General features: G+C 36.1%; 1 protein-coding gene across 1 annotated transcript in view; it reads left to right on the top strand.

Annotated features, from left to right (window-relative positions):
* The window catches only part of HEPHL1 (hephaestin like 1), a 123,406-nt gene that overhangs the window by 96,898 nt on the left and 6,875 nt on the right, over window positions 1-19,633 (top strand). Inside the window, exons 17-18 of the mRNA XM_035009458.1 lie at window positions 16,001-16,223; window positions 17,517-17,656. Coding sequence (XP_034865349.1) covers window positions 16,001-16,223; window positions 17,517-17,656 — 363 coding nt within the window. The remainder of the gene's footprint in view (window positions 1-16,000; window positions 16,224-17,516; window positions 17,657-19,633) is intronic.

Below are 19,633 nucleotides of genomic sequence, written 5' to 3'. Positions count from 1 at the left end.
TGATAAGGCCCTTCCCATGAGTCTCATTCTTATAAAAATATCAGAGTAAAATAATAACTCTCTGTGAATAATAAAAAACTTTAACATTGCCCATGGTTAAAGATCTAATGAGAGTTCATTATCATGGAATTCACAAGGAAATTTGGTTATTTCTGTAACATACAACATTTTAAAATAATAACGAATTATGACTGATAATGTGATATTAGGATATATCAAATTTCTAGGAATTTTATACAATTTCTAGAACATTTATGATATACATCTATACAAATATAATATAAAGAAGGCTTAATATTACTTCTTATTTCACGTTTCCTGTGTAATTTAACATATCAAATACACTTAATTAGTTTAACATCTCTCTTTTAATAAGGAGAGAGAACAAATCTTTTTCTTTTTTTAAAGATTTATATATTTATTTCAGAGAGAGAGTGTGCAGGGGGAGGGGCAGAGGGAGAATCCCAAGCAGACTCCTTACTGAGTGTGGAGCCCGATGCAGGGCTGTCTCATGACGTTGAGATCACAGCCCAAGCCGAAACCAAGAGTTGGTCACTCAACTAACTGAGCCACCCAGGTGCCCCGAGAACAAATCTTTTGAAATGTTCCAGGGACCCTCTTAAAATATCCCAAAGTTGGTTCAAGGCCAAAAAGATTCATTTAGAAATTGATTTTGGGGAACTTTCTCAAAAATATCAAAAAGTTTAAAAACACTTGGCCAAATAGGATCATAGGTCACTGTGAAATAATTAGTTATCCATTTAACCATAGTGACAAGACTTCACAAGGCAAATACAGAATGCTAAATAGTTCTAAAAAATCTTAGCTCTTTTAGTAGAGAAGACTCAGTTCTCTTAAGTAATCAAAGACTTGATAAAGACAACATGAAATACAGAAAATTATTTTGGTAAGACAGACTCTGTTTTCTAAAGCAGATTACTTAAAAGGTAAAACACACACACACACAACTGTTACTGTCTTTTATCAAGAGCAAACCAATAATCCAAGAAAACTTGTCTTTTTAACAGAGAGTAAACAAAATATTAACTTCATACCAGTATACTTTTTAAAAAAGTATAATTAACATACTATTAGTTATAGGGGTACAACATATTGACTCCACAATTCTATATATCACTCAGTGCTCCCCACAATAAGTGTTAGTCACTATGTGTCACCCTACAACATTATTACAATATTATTGACAATATTTCCTATGCTGTATTTTTCATCTCCTAGATTTATTTATTGTATAACTGGAAGTTTGTACCTCATAATCTCCTTTATCTATTGTACCCATCCCCCGACCCGCTGCCTCTCTGGCAACTACCAGTTTGTTCTCTGTATTTAAGGGTCTTGGTTTTGTTTGTTTATTTATTCTTTGTTTCTTTCTCTGTTCATTTGTTTTGTTTTTTAGTTTTTTTTTTTTTTTTTTTTTACTTTTCAGAAGTGAAAGCATATGGTATTTTAATTTCTCTGTCTGACATATTTGTCTTAGCGTACTACCCTCTAGGTCCATCCATGTTACCACAAATGCAAGGTCTCACAAATTTTTTTATAGGCTTAGATAGACAGATAGATAGATAGATATCATTTCTTTTTTTTTTTTTAATTTTTTTTTAAGATTTTATTTATTTGTGAGAGAGAGAATGAGAGACAGAGAGCATGAGAGGGAGGAGGGTTAGAGGGAGAAGCAGACCCCCCGCTGAGCCGGGAGCCCGATGCGGGACTCGATCCCGGGACTCCAGGATCACGACCTGAGCCGAAGGCAGTTGCTTAACCAACTGAGCCACCCAGGCGCCCCTAGATATCATTTCTTTATCCATTCATCTATAAATGGACACTTGGGTTGCTTTCATATTTTGACTATCATGAATATGATGCAATAAACACAGGGGTGCATATATCTTTTTGATACCTAGTAGTGGAATTACTGGATCATATGGCATTTCTATTTTTAATTTTGAGGAACCTCCTTACTGTTTTCCACAGTGGCTGCACCAATTTACATTCCCACCAACAGTGCAAGAGGGTTCCTCTTTCTCCACATCCTCACCAACATTTGTTATTTCCTATCTTTTTGATTCTAGCCCTTCTGACAGTTGTAAGGAGATATCTCATTGTGGTTTTGATTTGTTTGATTTGACTAGTGATTTTGAGCATCTTTTCGTGTGTCTGTAGTCCATCTGTATATCTTCTTTGGAAAAATGTCTACTCAAATCCTCTGTGCATTTTTAAATTTGATTACTTGCTTTACGGTGTTGAGTTGTGTAAGTTCCACGTATAGTTTTAATATTAACCCCTTATTAAAAAATCATTTGCAAATATATTCTCCCATTCAATAGGTTGCCTTTTCATTTTGTTACTGGTTTCATTTGTTGTGCAAAAGCTTTTTATTTTGGTGTAATTCCAATTGTTTATTTTTGCTTTTGTTCCCCTTGCCTGAGGAGATATACCTAGAAAAATATAGCTATGGCTGATGTCAGAGATATTACTGCCTATGCTCTCTTCAAGGATTTTTATGCATTCAGGTCTCACATTTACGTCTTTAATCCATTTCAGTTAATTGTTGTGTATGGTGTAAGAATGTGCCCCAGTCTCATTCTTTTGCATGTAGCTGTTCAGTTTCCCCAGCACCATTTATTGAAGAGACTATCTTCCCCATTGTATATTCTTGCCTCCTTTGTCATAGATTAATTGACCATATAATCATAGGTTTATTTCTAGTCTCTATTCTGTTCTATTGATCTGTGTGTCTATTTCTGTGCCAGTATCATACTATTTTGATTACTACAACTTTGTAGTATATCATGATATCTCGGATTGTAATATCTACAGTTTTGTTCTTTCTCAACATTGCTTTGATAATTTGTAGTCTTTTGTGGTTACATACAGATTTTAGTGTTATTTGTACTAGTTCTGTAAAAAAAATGCTGTTGGTATTTTGATAGAGATTGCATTGAATCTGTAGGTTGCTTTGGGTAGTATAGACATTTTAACAATATTTGTTCTTCTAATCCATGAGCATGGAATATCGTTCCACTTGTTTGTGTTGTCCTTGGTTTCTTTCATAAATGTTTTATAGTTTTCAGAGTACAGGTCTTACATGTCTTTGGTTAAGTTTATTCCTAAATATTTTGCTCTTTTTGGTGCAATTGTAAATGGAACTATTTCCTTATTTTCCTTAATTTCTCTTTCTACTACTATTATTAGTGTATAGAAATGCAACAGTTTTCTGTATATTAATTTTGTTCTCTGCAAATTTGCTGAATTCATTTATCAGTTCTAATAGTTCTTTGGTGGCGTCTTCAGGGTTTCCTATATGTAGCATCACGTCATCTGCAAATAGTGACAATTTTATTTCTTCCTTACCAATTTGAATGTCTTTTATTTCTTTTTCTCATCTCATTGCTATGGCCAGGGCTTCTGGTACTATGTTGAATAGAAATGATAAGAGTGGATTTTTTTTTTTTTTGTATCATTCCTGATGTTAGATGAAACTCTTCCAGGTTTTCACCATTGAAGATGATGTTATCTGTGGGTTTTTCATATATGGCCTTTATTATGTTTAAATGTGTTTCCTCTAAACTCACTTTGTTGAGAGTTTTTATCATAAATGAATGTTGTATCTTATCAAATGCTTTTTCTGCATCTATTGAGATGATCATATGGTTTTTATCCTTTCTCTCATAATATGATGTATCACATTGATTGATTCACAAATATTGAACCACCCTTGCATCCCTGGAATAAATCCCACTTGATCGTGGGAAATGATTTTAACTGTAATGTTGAATTCTGTTTGCTAATATGTTGTTAAGGATTTTTGTATCTATGTTCATCAGAGATATTAGCATGTAGTTTTGGGTTTTGCTTTGTTTTGTTTTCATGGCGTCTTTGTCTGGTTTTGGTATCAGGGTAACATACTGATCTTGTCCACTTATGAGCCCATGGCAGCCTCAGACAGGCCCCCCAACAGCACAGGGACCAAACCCTGCCCTGTGCATCCATAGCAGGCAAAGCAGATCCTTGCAGTTCACTGCTCTGAAGGCAAACACATTTCTGCCACAACAGTACAGGGCACAGAACCCACATAGGAGACACCCCTGTATCACCTGGTTCTGGTGACCAGAGGGCAATGTGCTACAGGACCTCTTCTACAAAGGCCACTACTTTCAAGAGTAGGAGATGTGGTTGACCTCCCTAATACATAGAAAAAAACACAGAGAGTTAGACAAAATGAAGAGACAGAGGAATATGGGCCAAATGAAAGAATAAGACACAATCACAGCAGAAGAGCTAAATGAAATGGAGATAAGCAATATGCCTAATAAAGAATTCAAACTAATGGTCATAAAGATACTGGACTTAAGAGCAGATGAACTCAACAAACACTTCAACAAAGAGATAGAAAATACAAAAAGGAACCAGGCAGCAATGAAGAATTCAGTAACTGAAATTAAAAAAAAAAAATACACTACAGGGAATCAACAGCAGATTACAGGATGCAGAAGAATGGATCAGTGATCTGGAAGACAGGGTAATGGAAAGCAACAAAGCAGAAAAATTTAAAAAAGAATAATAAAAAATGAGGATATGTTAAGGGAACCCAACGACAACATCAAGCATGATACTACTCACATTATAAGGATCCCAGAGAAAAGAGAGAAAGGGGAGCAAAAACTTAAGTGAAGAAATAATAGCTGAAAACTTCCCAAATCTGGGGAAGAAAACAGACATCCTGAACCAGGAAGCACAGAAGCTCTCTAATAAGATTAACACAAGGAAGTCCACACCAAGATGCATAATAATTAAAATGGCAAAAAGTAATGATAAAGAGAGGATTTTAAAAGCATCAAGAGGAAAAAAAGAGTTACATACAGGGGAAACTCCATAAGGCTATCAGCTGATTTTTCAGCAGAAACTTTCCAGGCCAGAAGGGAGTGGCATGATATATTCAAAGTGCTAAAAGGAAAAAACCTGCAACTAAGAATACACTACCCAGCAAGGTTATCATTCACAGCAGAAGGAGAGATAAAGTGTTTCCCAGACAAACAAAAGTTAAGAAGTTTATCACCATTAAACCAGCTTTAGAAGAAATGTTGAAGGAAATTCTTTGAATGAAAAGAAAAGGCATAACTAGAAGAAAATTATGAAGGGAAAGAATTTCACAGGTAAAAGCAAACATATAGTACAGGTAGTAGATTAATCACTTATAAAGCCAGTGTGAAGGTTAAAACACAGAAGAAGTAAAATTGATTATATCTACAAAAATTAGTCAAAGGAAACACAAAATAAAAAGATGCAAAATATGAGGTCATATACATAATATGTGGAAGAAAGTAGAAATTTAGTGCTTTTAGAATGTTTGAATTTAAGCAACCATCAACAACATAAACTGATATGCACATAAGATATCATATATAAATCTAATGGTAACCACAAATCAAAAACCTGTAATAAATACACAAAAAAATGAAGAGAAAGGAATCCAAAGTTAACATTAAAGAAAGCCATCAAACTACAAGGGAAGAGAGCAAGAGAAGAAAGAATAGAGAAGAACTATAAAACCAACCAGAAAACAATTAACAAAAGGGCAATAAGTACACATCTATCAATAATTACTTAAAATATAAATGTAATAAATGCTCCAATTAAAAGACATAGGATGACTGAATGGATAAAAAACAGACCCATCTATATGCTGCTTACAAGAGATTCACTTCACACCTAAAGACACATAGAGACTAAAAGCAAAGAGCTAGAAAAACTTACCATGCAAATAGAAGTGAAAAAAAAGGACAGGGTAGCGATACTTATATCAGACATATAGGCTTTAAAAGAAAGACTGTAGTAAGAGGCAAAGAAGGGCAATACACAATGATAAAGGAAACGATCCAACAAGAGGATAAAATAATTGTAAATATTTTTGCACCCAACATAGAGTACCTAAATAAATAAAGCAACAGAGGTAAAAGGAGAAATTGACATAATACAATAATAGTAGGGGACTCTAGGACCCCACTTACTTAAATGGATATATCATTTAGACAGAAAATCAACAAGGAAATGGAGGCTTTGAACAACACATTAGACCAGATAGAACTAACAGATATGTACAGAACATTTCATCCCCAAACAGCAGAATACACATTCCTTTCAAGTGCACATGGAACATTCTCCAGGACAGATCACATGTTAGGCCACAAAACATGTCTCAATAAATTTAAGAAGATTAAAATCATATCAAGCATCTTTTCTGACCACAACTATATGAAGCTAGAAGTCAAGTGCAAGAAAAAAATCCTGAAAAGAACACAATTTCATGGAAGCTAAACAACACACTACCAAACAATAAATGGGTTAATCAAGAAGTCAAAGAGGAAATACAAAAAATAAATGGAGACAAATGAAAATGAAGATACAATGGCCCAAAATCTTTGGGATGCAGCCATAGCAGTTTTAAGAGGGAAGTTTATAGCAATACCTCAAGAAGAAGAAAAATCTCAAATAATCTAGCCTTACACCTAAAGGAGCTAGAAAAAGAAGAACAAAACCCAACACTAGTAGAAAAAAGGAAATAATAAAGACTAGAGTAGAAATAAGTGAAATAGAGACTAAAAAAAATACAATAGAAAAGATCAATGAAACCTGGAGCTGATTCTTTGAAAAGATTGACAATATTGATAAACTTTTATCCAGACACATTAAGAAAAAGAGAGAGGACTCAAAATCAGAAATGAAAAAAGAGAAATAACAACTGACACTACAGAAATATACAGGATTATAGGAGAATATTATGAAAAATTATTGGACAAATTGGACAACCTAGAAGAAATGGATAAATTCCTAGAAACATAATCTTCCAAAACTGAAACAGAAAAATAGGAAATTTTAACAGGCCAATTACTGGTAATGCAATTGAATCAGTAATCAAAATACTCCCAACAAACAAAAGTCTGGGATTTTACAGGTGAATTCTATGATAAATTTAAATAAGAGTTAATATCTATTCTTCTCAAACTATTCCAAAAATAGAAGAAGGAAGACTTCCAAATTCATTCTACAAGGCCAGCATTACCCATATGTCAGTGTACTTTTGATATTAAAATGTTTTTTTACTTAGGGCACCTGGGTGGCTCAGTCGGTTAAGTGGCTGCCTTCGGCTCAGGTCATGATCCCAGGGTCCTGGGATTGAGCCCCGCATCGGGCTCCCTGCTCGGCAGAGAGCCTGCTTCTCCCTTTCCCTCTGCCTGCCACTCTGCCTACTTGTGCTATCTCTCTGTCAAATAAATATATTAAAAAAAAATCTTAAAAAAAAAGTTTTTTTACTTAAATTTATTACAGTCTTAGCCAGCTTGACTCACATAAAATTTCTTTCCCAAGATTCCCTTCTACAAACCTTCTACAACTTCCTTTTTTTACATCCAAATTTTGTCCTTTTTTCCCCCTCTTCCTTATTCTGAAATAATCAGCCTCACTCTAGGACAAAATTACTTTCTTTTCCCTCAACAAAAATGCATCTCCATTTCTCATACCTTCTTTTACCAAAAACACACAGCCTAGTTTCCTTGCAAACAGAGCCATTTCCCTTATTGTTTCTAGTAGCTTGAATATGTTGAATTTTTAACCATTAATCACCATAATTTCTAGTGAAAACAGAAAAGTAAACAATTGTTAACTGTCTTTTACATTAGCATTCTGTGATTTGGCAAATTTATAAATACATTTCATAATTTGTAGAAATATATTCTTCCTCATAGTAAATTTTTCAATGTGGCATAAAACTTGTTTATTAATAAAACCAAATATCTTAAGTTTCTTGGTAATAAGAAGTCAAAAAAGTAGGTAAACCCATGTCCAGTAATTAGTGTTTCAGTATTTTATTTTATCTGGAAATGATCTAGATATTAAATTACTATTCATCCTTTCATTTCACTTAGCAAAACTCTAAGGTTTTAAATTATCAAAAAGATGTGGGGACACTATTTAAGTAGACATACCATGAAATACCATTATTGCTGAAAGGTTCACCTAAATACTACCAGCATTTTTCACAGAGTTAAAACAAACGGTCCTAAAATGTGTATGGAACCACAAAAGACCCTGAATATCCAAAGCAATCTTGAAAAAGAAAAACAAAGCTGGAGGTACCACAATTCTGGACTTTGAACTATATTATAAAGCTGTAGTGCTCAAGACAGTATGGTACTGGCACAAAAACAGACACATAGATCAATGGAACAGAATAAAAAACCCAGAAATGGACCCAAAACTATATGGTCAACTAATCTTTGACAAAAAAGGAAATAATACCCAGTGGAAAAAAGACAGTCTCTTCAACAAATGGTGTTGGGAAAACTGGACAGTCACATGCAGAAGAATGAAACTGGACCACTTTCTTACATCATACACAAAAATAAATTCAAAATGGATGAACCTAAATGTGAAACTGGAACCATCAAAATCCTAGAGAACACAGGCAGCAAACTCTTTGACACCATTTGTAGCAACTTCTTACCAGACAGGTTTCTGGAGGCAAGGAAAACAAAGGCAAAAATGAACTATTGGGGTTTCATCAAGATAAAAAGCTTCTGGGGGTGCCTGGGTGGCTTGGTTGGTTAAACATCTGACTCTTGATTTTGGCTCAGGTCATGATCTCAGGGTTGTGAGATCAAGTCCCCGATCAGGCTCCACACTTAGGGTGGAATCTACTTGAGATTCTCTCTCTCCCTCTGCCCCTCCTCCACCCTCTTTAATAAATAAATAAGAAAATAAATAAATAAAATCTTTTTTTTTTTAAGCAAAGGAAACTACAAAACTAAAAGGCAACCTACGGAATGGGAGAAAATGTTTGCAAACTGACATCTCTGATAAAGGGTTAGTACCCAAAATATATAAAAACTTATGCAACCCAACACCCAAAAACCAAATAATCCAGTTAAGAAATGGTCAGAAGACATGAACAGACATTCTTCCAAAGAAAGACGGCCAGATGGCCAACAGACACATTAAAAGATACTCAACATCACTCATCATCAGGGAAATACAAATCAAAACCAGAATGAGATACCACCTCACACCTGTCAGAATGGCTAAAATTAACAACACAGGAAACCACAAATGTTGGCAAGGATGTGGAGAAAGGGGAAACCCTCTTACACTGTTGGTGGGAATGCAACTGGTACAGTCACTCTGGAAAACAGTATGGAGATTCCTCAAAAAGTTAAAAATAGAACTACCCTATGATCCAGCAATTGCACTAGTGGGTATTTATCTAAAGGATAGAAAAATACAGATTCAAAGGGGTACATGCACCCCAATGTTTATAGCATGATCAACAATAGCCAAGCTAAGGAAAGAGCCCAAATGTCCATCGACTGATGAATGAATAAAGATGTGGTATACATACAATGGAATATGCAATATACAGTGGAATATTACTTGGCCATCAAAAAGAATGAAATCTTGTCATTTGTAATGACGCGATTGGAGCTAGAGAGTATTATGCTAAGGGAAATAAGTCAGTCAGAGAAAGACAAATACCTATGATTTCACTCATATCTGGAATTTAAGAAACAAAACAGATGAACATAGGGGAAGGGGAAAAAAGAGAGAGAGGGAAGCAAACCATAAGAGACTCTCAAATATAGAGAACAAACTGAAGGGTGATGGAGAGGAGCAGAAGAAAGGGCTAAATAGGTGATGGATATTAAGGAAGGCACTTGTGTTGAGCACTGGATGTTATATGTAAGTGATGAATCACGGAATTCTGTTCCTGAAATAATATTACACTATATGTTAACTAATTAGAATTTAAATAAAAACTTCAAACATTAAAAAAAAGGTCACCTAAAAACTCTAATTCCAGTTACATCTATTTAATTCACTTATTTTTAACAATTATGTTTAGAATACTTATGAAAATTTCATCATACAAGTTATTTTTCTTGCTGACAAAATTTTTAGCAGAGGTAATGTGGACTTATTTAACTAATAAACCCAGATAGAATAAAAGGTGTAGGTCTGCATTATTTAATGTTAATAATTCTAAAGACATGTACATTTTAATTAAGCCATCAAACTTAAATTAGCTTTAATACTGAATATTTTTCCAGATCACATGAACCTAAAAAGCAATTGGGTTAGTTTCTATTATATTTTTGAGAATTTTATAAATACTTAATTCATACAAGTACTTAATTTTCTTTAAGTCAATTAAACAGAGCTCTTTTACAAATTCATTTTGGCAATACCATGCCCAGGTAGAAAACATCATACATCTATAACACACATGCACACACGCACAGATGCACGTGCATGCACACACATACGCAGATATAAACAGATCTTATAGATTCTGTTCTAAAATTTTGCCATGAATCAAGCACAATAATACAAAATCCACTAGTTATAAAAGAAGTTAGATCCAAATTGTGTTTCTGGTAGATGGAAGAAGTTAAGGTTACCTCTTAAGATGGTCAAAGCTTTTTATTAATATTTTTGGAGAAGACACGATTTTTCATTTGCCCAAGTTCCAAAGAAACTCCCCACCTCCTTGTTTTTCTTCTGGTAAGAATTACCTCCATGAAGTTTGTATATCAAAGAGATGGCTAGATAAGAGTCCCTGGAGAAGACCAGGTAGAATATTTACAATCTCAAAGGCACAGGGAAAGAATGCAAGTTCTTCCAAAAAGACATTTGTTTCCTAAGGCCAGGATTTTTACAATTTTGCGATAAATAGGTGAGGTTTGGGGGATTGGTAAATAGAATAGGTGGATTTTGAATTGTTTCTGGAGCTGCATTTTTGGTTTTGTCAAGATTTGTGAGATGACGGTAGTTGCTTTAATTCCTCAGAGAATTGGGTTGCAGCCTAAATGATACCAAGGGGCTGATGTACCCACCTAAAGTCATTATTTTCAATTTGATTTTTTAAAAAATATAAGTCAGAAAGGATTTCCAGCTAAGATGAAAATCAAGAGATTTCTATGGATTTATAATGGTTTGCCTCTGGAATGTTTTAGTAAATCCTTCTACAAATGCTTGAGATGTTTTTCTTTTCCCCTGGATACATAGTTTCATTTTTGCTTAGGGAAGGAGATCTAAAAAAAGTAGATCAGGGTCTGATTATCAGCTTCCAATATGGCCAACTTCTGGTGACAGAACTACTTTAAAAATTTAAATATCTTGTCACTTTTCAGCCAGGAAAATATTTCTGGCAGTATTGAACACCCCTTGTATATAAAAGGGAGGTACAAAGGATACTACTTTCCCAAGACCTAAAGTCACACCCAAAGATAGGCAACAGAAAGAAATGGCAACCTGCATGTCCCAGGCAGGAGAAAGCCAAGTCAAATTCTTAGGACATAAAACAAGGCAAGCAAGAAGGCAATAGCTATCCCTGGGAGAGAAATGATCAATAACCAACAGGTATGAGTTTGGAAAGGAAAGGACAACGTGAAGTTTTATTTTCTGCTCTTAACTGGACACTACAGAAAGAGATTCAGGAGAGCTGACTCTTGGTAAGAATTCTTACCCTTCTCTGGCTTTTACCAGTTTTCTCAGGATCCCCTCTGCAGGCTCCACAATCTATTAGAATTTGGCAAAGTTTTTCATTCATTTTCATTTTAGTTTCCCCTGGGCTTTTTAAGGAAATAACATAGCAGTTTTCCAGAAAATCCATCAGAGTCTTATCAACTCTGGGGGGCCCCCACAATGGGGGGCTCTCCTTTGTAGGTAGATATGGGGGCATTTGAGTTGATATTGAAAAATTTGCACAAAATCTTTAAGGACAGGATTTCTCCTTATGTCTCAGATGATTACAAATGAGACATCAATTTCTGGGCCAGTGTTTTGATGATGGACCCGTAGGAGGTTGTAATGAAGAAGGCCTAGGTATTGTTTTAGATACTTTTTGCATCTTTAATTTTTCATTAGCCTTTTGCAAGGAAACTTTTAATGAAGTTATTTTGGAATCTTAAAGCCTTTTGGAAGGTTTTACATACCAATTAAAATAGGTATCCCATTCTGTTTGCTTGATTTGGAAACTCTTGTTTGTAAGTGCACTTCTTTAAAAAATGATCTCTTTCTCATTGGAATGTTACCCATAATGGCCATTGTAATTCTAGGTTGTCTTTAGTTAGATTTTGCCATTTTAGTAGTATATATAGTTTCTGGGAGTTCTAAGGCATAAAATAAGCAGATGTGCCAGAAGGTGGCGTGCTCAGCTCTTTGGAATTTGAGGATTTTTTTTTTTTTTTTTTTTTTTTTTTTAGCTAAGCTTTGGGTCTCTTGGAGGCAAACTAATACCTAAGGGGGATGTGCCACTCGGTTGGGGATTATGTGGTGTTTTACAGTGTGCCTTGTTACACGGACATTTTCTTGAGGTTGGTGAGTAACCTGGTGTCAATCTAACCCACTACATGACCAATGTATTCTACCATGGGAGTCTTAGAGTTAAGTAGCAGATGCTCTAACAACTTTTAAGTGCTCAACCCATGCCCACCAATTTTGCAGCTTTTGGCTTCCAAGATTCCATTAGCAATAGCCCTTACCGACACAATACAAGTAAAACAAAATTCTGTTTTGGACCCAGTTTTTATGTTGGATTCAGTCTGAATCTAGCCAGTAACGACCAGCAGTTCCCAACTTGGAATTTGGGGACTGAACCAAGAGCTGGAGATTCCAATCAAATGGGGAACTGTGGAAAGCTAATTAGATGGGGAGCTTGATGCAAAGAGAGTGGAGCTCAGAACCAAGAAAAACTTACCCACAGCCCTCAGAAATGGCAAGAAAGAGAATTCAAAGTTCTGCAGGTTTCATGCCTGTGTTTCTCATTGTTCCTGAAGCCATCAGGAGTGTTCTTTGTATTCCATCACTGCTACCAATTCTCTTTAAAACAAAGCTCAACTGAGCACATTTTACAATCCTACAGGCTTTATTCAGTAACTCATGAATCAAGCAGCATCCCACCTAGCAGATAGAACAGAGCTCCAAAGAGCTGCACAGAATGAAAGACTTTCATAGGCAGAAGGGGATAGGATAAGGAAGTGAATAGTAAAAAACAGATTGTCTGTGGCCAGGTCACCTTCCTTTAGGGGATGACAGATGTCTTAAGAGGCAGATTACCTCATTGGTGATAACCAGGTAACTCCAGATTAAGATTCCACTCCGGGAAGAGGTTGAAACTGTAATTAAGTTAGGTATTAAGTCTCATTTTGGTGACGGGACTTCGCATAAGAGATTCCATTTGGATTCTATTGTCTCTTTGCAAACAGTAGTCGTGACAGAAACAGTATGGCCAACAAAGTAAAAAAATATTTACCATCTGGTGCCAGCCCTCGATCTAAAGTATGGGTTAAGGTAGTGAAAAGAAGGGGCACCTGCACCCCCAATGTTCATAGCAGCAATACCCACAATAGCCAAACTGTGGAAGGAGCTGAGATGCCCTTCAACAGATGAATGGATAAAGAAGATGTGGTTCATATATACAATGGAATATTACTCAGCCATCAGAAAGGATGAATACCTACCATTTACATTGACATGGGTGGAATTGGAGGGTATTATGCTAAGTAAAATAAGTCAATCGGAGAAACAAAATTATCATATTGTTTCACTCATATGTGGAATATAAGAAATAGCGCAGAGGATCATAGGGGAAGGGAGGGAAAACTGAATGAGAAGAAATCAGAAAGGGAGACAAACCAGGAGAGACTATTGACTCTGGGAAACAAACTGAGGGTTCTGGAAGGGGAGGTGGGTGGGAAGATGGGGTAACTTGGTGATGGGCACTAAAGAGGGTATGTGATGTGATTAGCACTGGGTGTTATATGCAACTGATGAATCATTGAACACTACATCAAAACTAATGATGTACTATATATTGGCTAATTGAATTTAAATTAAAAAATAAATAAAAACGTAAAAAAAATAAAGTACGGGTCAAAAAAAAACCAAATAAAATCCCAATGTTTCAGTTACCAAATTTAGAACTTACAAGATAGCAGGAAGCAAAAGAAGTTATGTAAATAGATAATCATAAAATAAAAATATATTTTCAATGTAATTTATATCATGGTTTTTGATGTGTGAAATCTATCATTTTTAAAGGCATTACCATTGCTATCTGGACTCAGGAAAGAAAGCACACTCCAAATATAATAACTGAAACTACAAACTATTTGACTAATAAATAAACTAACTTTACTTAGCAATTAAACATTCAATATTGAATTCAAGTCAGATATGTGTATATAAAACAACTAGTCTCTAATTATGTGTCATAAATCAAAATCCAAACTGAAGTCATATCAGAAAAATAATGTAAGCATTGCCCATTATTTAAAAAAAAGGTGAAGGATTATCTAACCTTCCTCTTAAATATTAGATGCTATATTAACATCCTTGAGTTGTATTGGGCAGTGCAAGAGTTCAGGAGAGAAATACAAGACACTTGAAAAAATAAAATTACATATTGGAATTATGGGAAACCCGCATTTGTTTATTCCTTTGTGCGTCCCAATAAATATTTATTGAGCATGTATGATATGCAAATGACCCTTCCAAGTTCTATGAGGGATGCAAATATTCTCATCTTGAAGGAATTTATCATCTTTGGGGAAAATAATACATGTGCACACCCGTAATTATAATACAACTCAGAATCTGGTGAGTTCAGTAGGAGTACAGGGCTATATAGGGGGCATTAGAAAGAGAGTCTGAGAGAACATTATGAGCAAAGCTGAAAATAGGAAAATAGAAGGTGCATTTGGGAAATGTTGAACATCATACTGGCTACCATATAAGGTACAAAAGGAAAGCAGTTTGGGGGAACTTAAGCTAGAAAAATCCATTGTGGGGAGCATATGAGGGGCTTAAGGACCCATCAAGGATTTGTATTTATCCAGCAGGAATATCACTGGAAAATCACCGAAGACTGCTAGATATGGGAATGATGAGATTGATCTGATGGTGGTCAAAAGGATAGGCTGGAAGTGAGGTGAGCCAGAGACCAGAGAGGAGCCAATTTCTAGTCCAGGGTAAGGCATTATGATCCTATGCTAGAAGCATGGCAGATGGAATGGAAAGAAAGTCATAGAATGGAGAGGCATTGTGAAGGGAAAAGGAATGTAAGATTTGACAGCAAACAAGATGGGACAAAGTGAGGAAGAAGGAAGAATTAAACACTGAAATCTTTTTCTGACCTAAATGACAGGAAATAGCATAGTGCTATCAACAGAATTAGAGAGTTCTGGAGAAGGAAATGTTTTGAGGGAAATAATAAAATCCACTTTTAAAAATGCTCAGCAGGTTGAATTATTGCAGAAAGCACATCCAGGTGGAATATCTAAATAGACAGTTGGAAATGTGGGAGTTTTCCTTCAAAAAAAGTTAGGGCTGAACAATTTGACATGGAGGTCATCGACGGTCCCATATCATTTTCCAGTTACCCATAAAAAGTAGAATATAAGCACCTGTATATAGTTATATGGTCTCACTTGGAAAGCAAATGGGAAAATAGAAAGAGGCATTCATTTATTCAATGAATATTTATTGAGCATCTTCTATGTACTAGTCACTAAACTGTGCTCTGGAGACTCAGTGATGAGGGAGGGATACCGATTCAGCCCTCATAGAGGTTGCTGTAGCTCATTTTTAGGAACACTCCTACATCTTCAGGGCTTCTTAATGATTATTTTGTGGTAGGGGCCTGGGTGGCACAGTCGGTTAAGTGGCCAACTCTTGGTTTCCACTCAGGTTGTGATCTCAGGGTCATGAGATTGAGCCCCACATGGGGCTCCATGCTCAGCATGGAGTCTGCTTGAGATTCTCTCTCTCCCTCTCCCTCTGCCCCACCCTTCACAAATAAATAAATGAATCTTAAAAAAATAATTATTTTGTGGTCAACAGTCTTTTCACAATGACTTTCTTACAAGCACTTAGGCTTTATTGTTAAATTATTTAAAGGCTCCTCTAATTCAGTTTATTTTTCTTTCAGGATACATATAGCGGTTTGATGGGTCCTCTGATTATTTGCAGAGAAGGATTGTTGAATGAGAAGGGAAGAAGAAGCGATGTTGATTATGAATTCGTTCTCTTGTTTTTGGTATTTAATGAGAATGAATCCTGGTATCTGGATGACAATATAAAGAAGTATCTCAATAAAGATCCACGACATTTCAGGCACACTGACGACTTTGAAGAGAGCAACAAAATGCATGGTATAAGACCTGTGTTGATATAAGCTCATAGAAATTCCTATGACTGTAGGAGGTCCCCAGCCTCCTTCTCTGAACCCTTCCCCATTCCCAAGGGCACATGCACTAAAGAAAGTCCTCTAAAACTTTCCTTCAGAGGGAATGAGCTAAGCCATTGGTTGGCTGCCAGCAAGGTCCAGTGCAACTTTGGATCCATTGTTTAGGGAGCTCTATCTCTGAAGCCTGGGATCCCTAAACTATAAGACTGTAAAGTAATTCTTAAAAAATGACTGATCACTTATGGGTATATTTCTATAAGAATACATCCATAACCTCTAGCTAATCAAATTTAAGGGTCTGGTTTAACTGACGCTGGGACATGAAATACCATCACCAAATTTCTGTTTTAATGTGTCTATGTTATTTATTTAATTCTATAGAATTTAAGGTAGTTTTTTTTTTTTTAAGTGAGAGTAATATGTTCTAATTGACACACCCATACTCTCTCACCAAGATCTACTCTGACCAAAATATACAAAAAGATAGGCCTTGCTCAAGGTCACAAATTTAAGTATTGCTAACATTGATTAGAATAGGTAGGCTGATTTCTGATTCAGCTACTCTTTCCTCTACAATTTTGCTTCCCCCATACTTCCCTTAGTACGCTCTCTATTTTTAATAAATGTAACTCATTTGGTTGTGGTACAATGCACAGAATAAAAAGTTAGTAGAAAGCAGGGCGAGAGCCCCCAACAGGTCAAACCAGCTTGAGTTTGCTTTGGTCATTGTAATAGCATGGGCTCAGCCCGTGTGAAGCTTTTATATTTTTGGCAATCCAGCCTGCTTGGGAACTTGCCCGAACTAGTTCTCAAAAAGCAAAGTATTAAGGGAATAGCTTCTGATTCATTCAGTTTTGACTTACACGACCTTGATTCTCTGTGCTTTAGTTCACTCATCTATATTGAATGATATACATCATTCTATATCATTGAATATAGATATATGGCTGCTTCAAAAATGAGCCTGTAACCCACTCCATAAAGAGGACATGCCAAACCAGCAAGCAGACAAACAACACACACTGCTACCCAAGATGTAGTCAAAAAAAACAAAAAACCACTGTGACTTCTCTTTTCTGGCTTTCTTTTATAAGAAAAGATTTTGGGTCTAGAATGGTAGGGACATTGGTGTGAGTAAGATGGTTACATGTTTATAGGGTAGATGAAAATATTGGTAACCTAAAGATCTTGAACCATTTCTAAAACCCGATTGAGTAATGATCACTAATCAAAGGCTCTTTTCTTTTCACCCTCTTAGCTATCAATGGAAAGATTTTTGGGAATCTCCATGGCCTTATCATGAATGAGGATGCGATGACAAACTGGTATCTGTTGGGAATGGGAAGTGAAGTAGACATACATACCATCCATTATCATGCTGAGAGCTTTCTTTTCAAAGTAAGTATTAGAATATGCTTTAGCCATCAGGGAAATTCAAATCAAAACCACATTGAGATACCACCTTACACCAGTTAGGATGGCAAAAATTGACAAGGCAAGAAACAACACATGTTGGAGAGGTTGCGGAGAAAGGAGAACACTCTTACACTGTTGGTGGGAATGCAAGTTGGTACAGCCACTTTGGAAAACAGTGTGGAGGTGTCTCAAAAAATTAAAAATAGAGCTACCCTATGACCCAGCAATTGCACTACTGGGTATTTACCCCAAAGATACAGACGTAGTCAAAAGAAGGGCCATATGCACCTCAACGTTCATAGCAGCAATGTCCGCAATAGCCAAACTGTGGAAAGAGCTGAGATGCCCTTCAACAGATGAATGGATAAAGAAGATGTGGTCCATATATACAATGGAATATTACTCAGCCATCAAAATGATGAATACCCAGCTTTTGCAGCAACATGGATGGGACTGGAGGAGATTATGCTAAGTGAAATAAGCAGAGAAAGTCAATTATCATATGGTTTCACTTATTTGTGGAACATAAGGAATAACATGGAGGACATTAGGAGAAGGAAGGGAAAAATGAAGGGGTAGGGAATTAGAGAGGGAGATGAACCATGAGAGTCTATGGACTCTGAGAAACAAACTGAGAGTTCTAGAGGGGAGGGGGTGGGGGGAGGGGTTAGCCTGGTGATGGGTATTAAAGAGGGCACGTTCTGCATGGAGCACTGGGTGTTACACACAAACAATGAATCGTGGAACACTACATCAAAAACTAATGATGTATTGTATGGTGACTAACATAACATAATAATAAAAAAAGGAATATGCTTTGGGGAAGACTTTTTGAGCTAAAAGATTCAATGTATATTCACTGTGAACAAAGATGGCTTGTGAGGTTCATATTAGAAAACAGAACAGAATAATGTGATTATACCCTTCTCCTGGTAGATCTTTCTTAATATATATATATATATATAGTTGTGCTTGTGAGAAACTCTCCAAGCCTCAGATGAGAGTTTTCTCATCAGTTGTATGGGGATAATTTTTACCACTCGGGATTATGCTGTTAATACTGTATATGAAAGCACCTGTAGTACTTTGTTTCTTTTCCTTAACCTTCCCCTTTTCTTTTACTTTCCTTCTAGTTCCTTTCTTTTCTATGTCATTAGCTAACAGAATGGTCCTATCCAGTAAAGGAGATACTTCAAGCTCTGGCTTGGGCTCCAAAACTTATCTTGCTTTTTTTTTTTTTTTTTGCCCTACTGAGCTGGGCTGGGTTTTTTGTTGTTTTTTGGGGTTTTTTGCCCTACTGAGCTGGGCTGGACCATGTGTGGCCTTCTGCCTGTCTAGCATCAAGCTATTCCATCTCGGTGGCACAGGCTATATGGAATCAACCGGGGAGCTGTTTAAGAAACAGACTGCCAGGCCCCACCCTGGTCCTGAGGAATCAGAATCCCAGGGATAAGGTCTAAATAGCCCATCATCCGGGGCGCCTAGGTGGCTCAGTCAATTAAGTGTTTGACTTCAGCTCAGGTCATGTTCTTGCAGTTCTGGGATCAAGCCCTGCTTCGGGCTCTGTGCTCAGCAGGGAGTCTGCTTCTCCCTCCCCTTCTCCCTCTGCAGCTTCCCCTGCTCATGCTCTCTCTCCCTTTCAAATAAATAAATCAAATCTTTAAAAATAAATAAATAAATAAATAAATAAATAGGCCATCATCCCAAGTGCTTAGTGAAGTCTATAAAGAAATATAAGAATAGAAAAGAATAATCACATCTAATCTGTGGAAGTAGCTGCATTGGTCCTTTTCCATTATACAGCAATAAATAGTAACTTTAATAAAATGCCTAATATTTCCCCTCTGTATATTTATTTAACATAGTTTAAGACACCAAGTACTAGCCTACAATGACTACAGCTTTACATATTAAATGGCTATGCTGCTTTTCAGAACTTGGCTTTTTCAACTCACATCT

Source organism: Mirounga leonina, unplaced genomic scaffold (genome assembly GCF_011800145.1).
Source record: "Mirounga leonina isolate KUSES-001 unplaced genomic scaffold, KU_Mleo_1.0 Mir_153, whole genome shotgun sequence".
Classification (NCBI taxonomy): Eukaryota; Metazoa; Chordata; class Mammalia; order Carnivora; family Phocidae; genus Mirounga; species Mirounga leonina.
The sequence above is the reverse complement of the archived record's forward strand: the minus strand, read 5'-3'. Positions and strand labels throughout refer to the sequence as shown.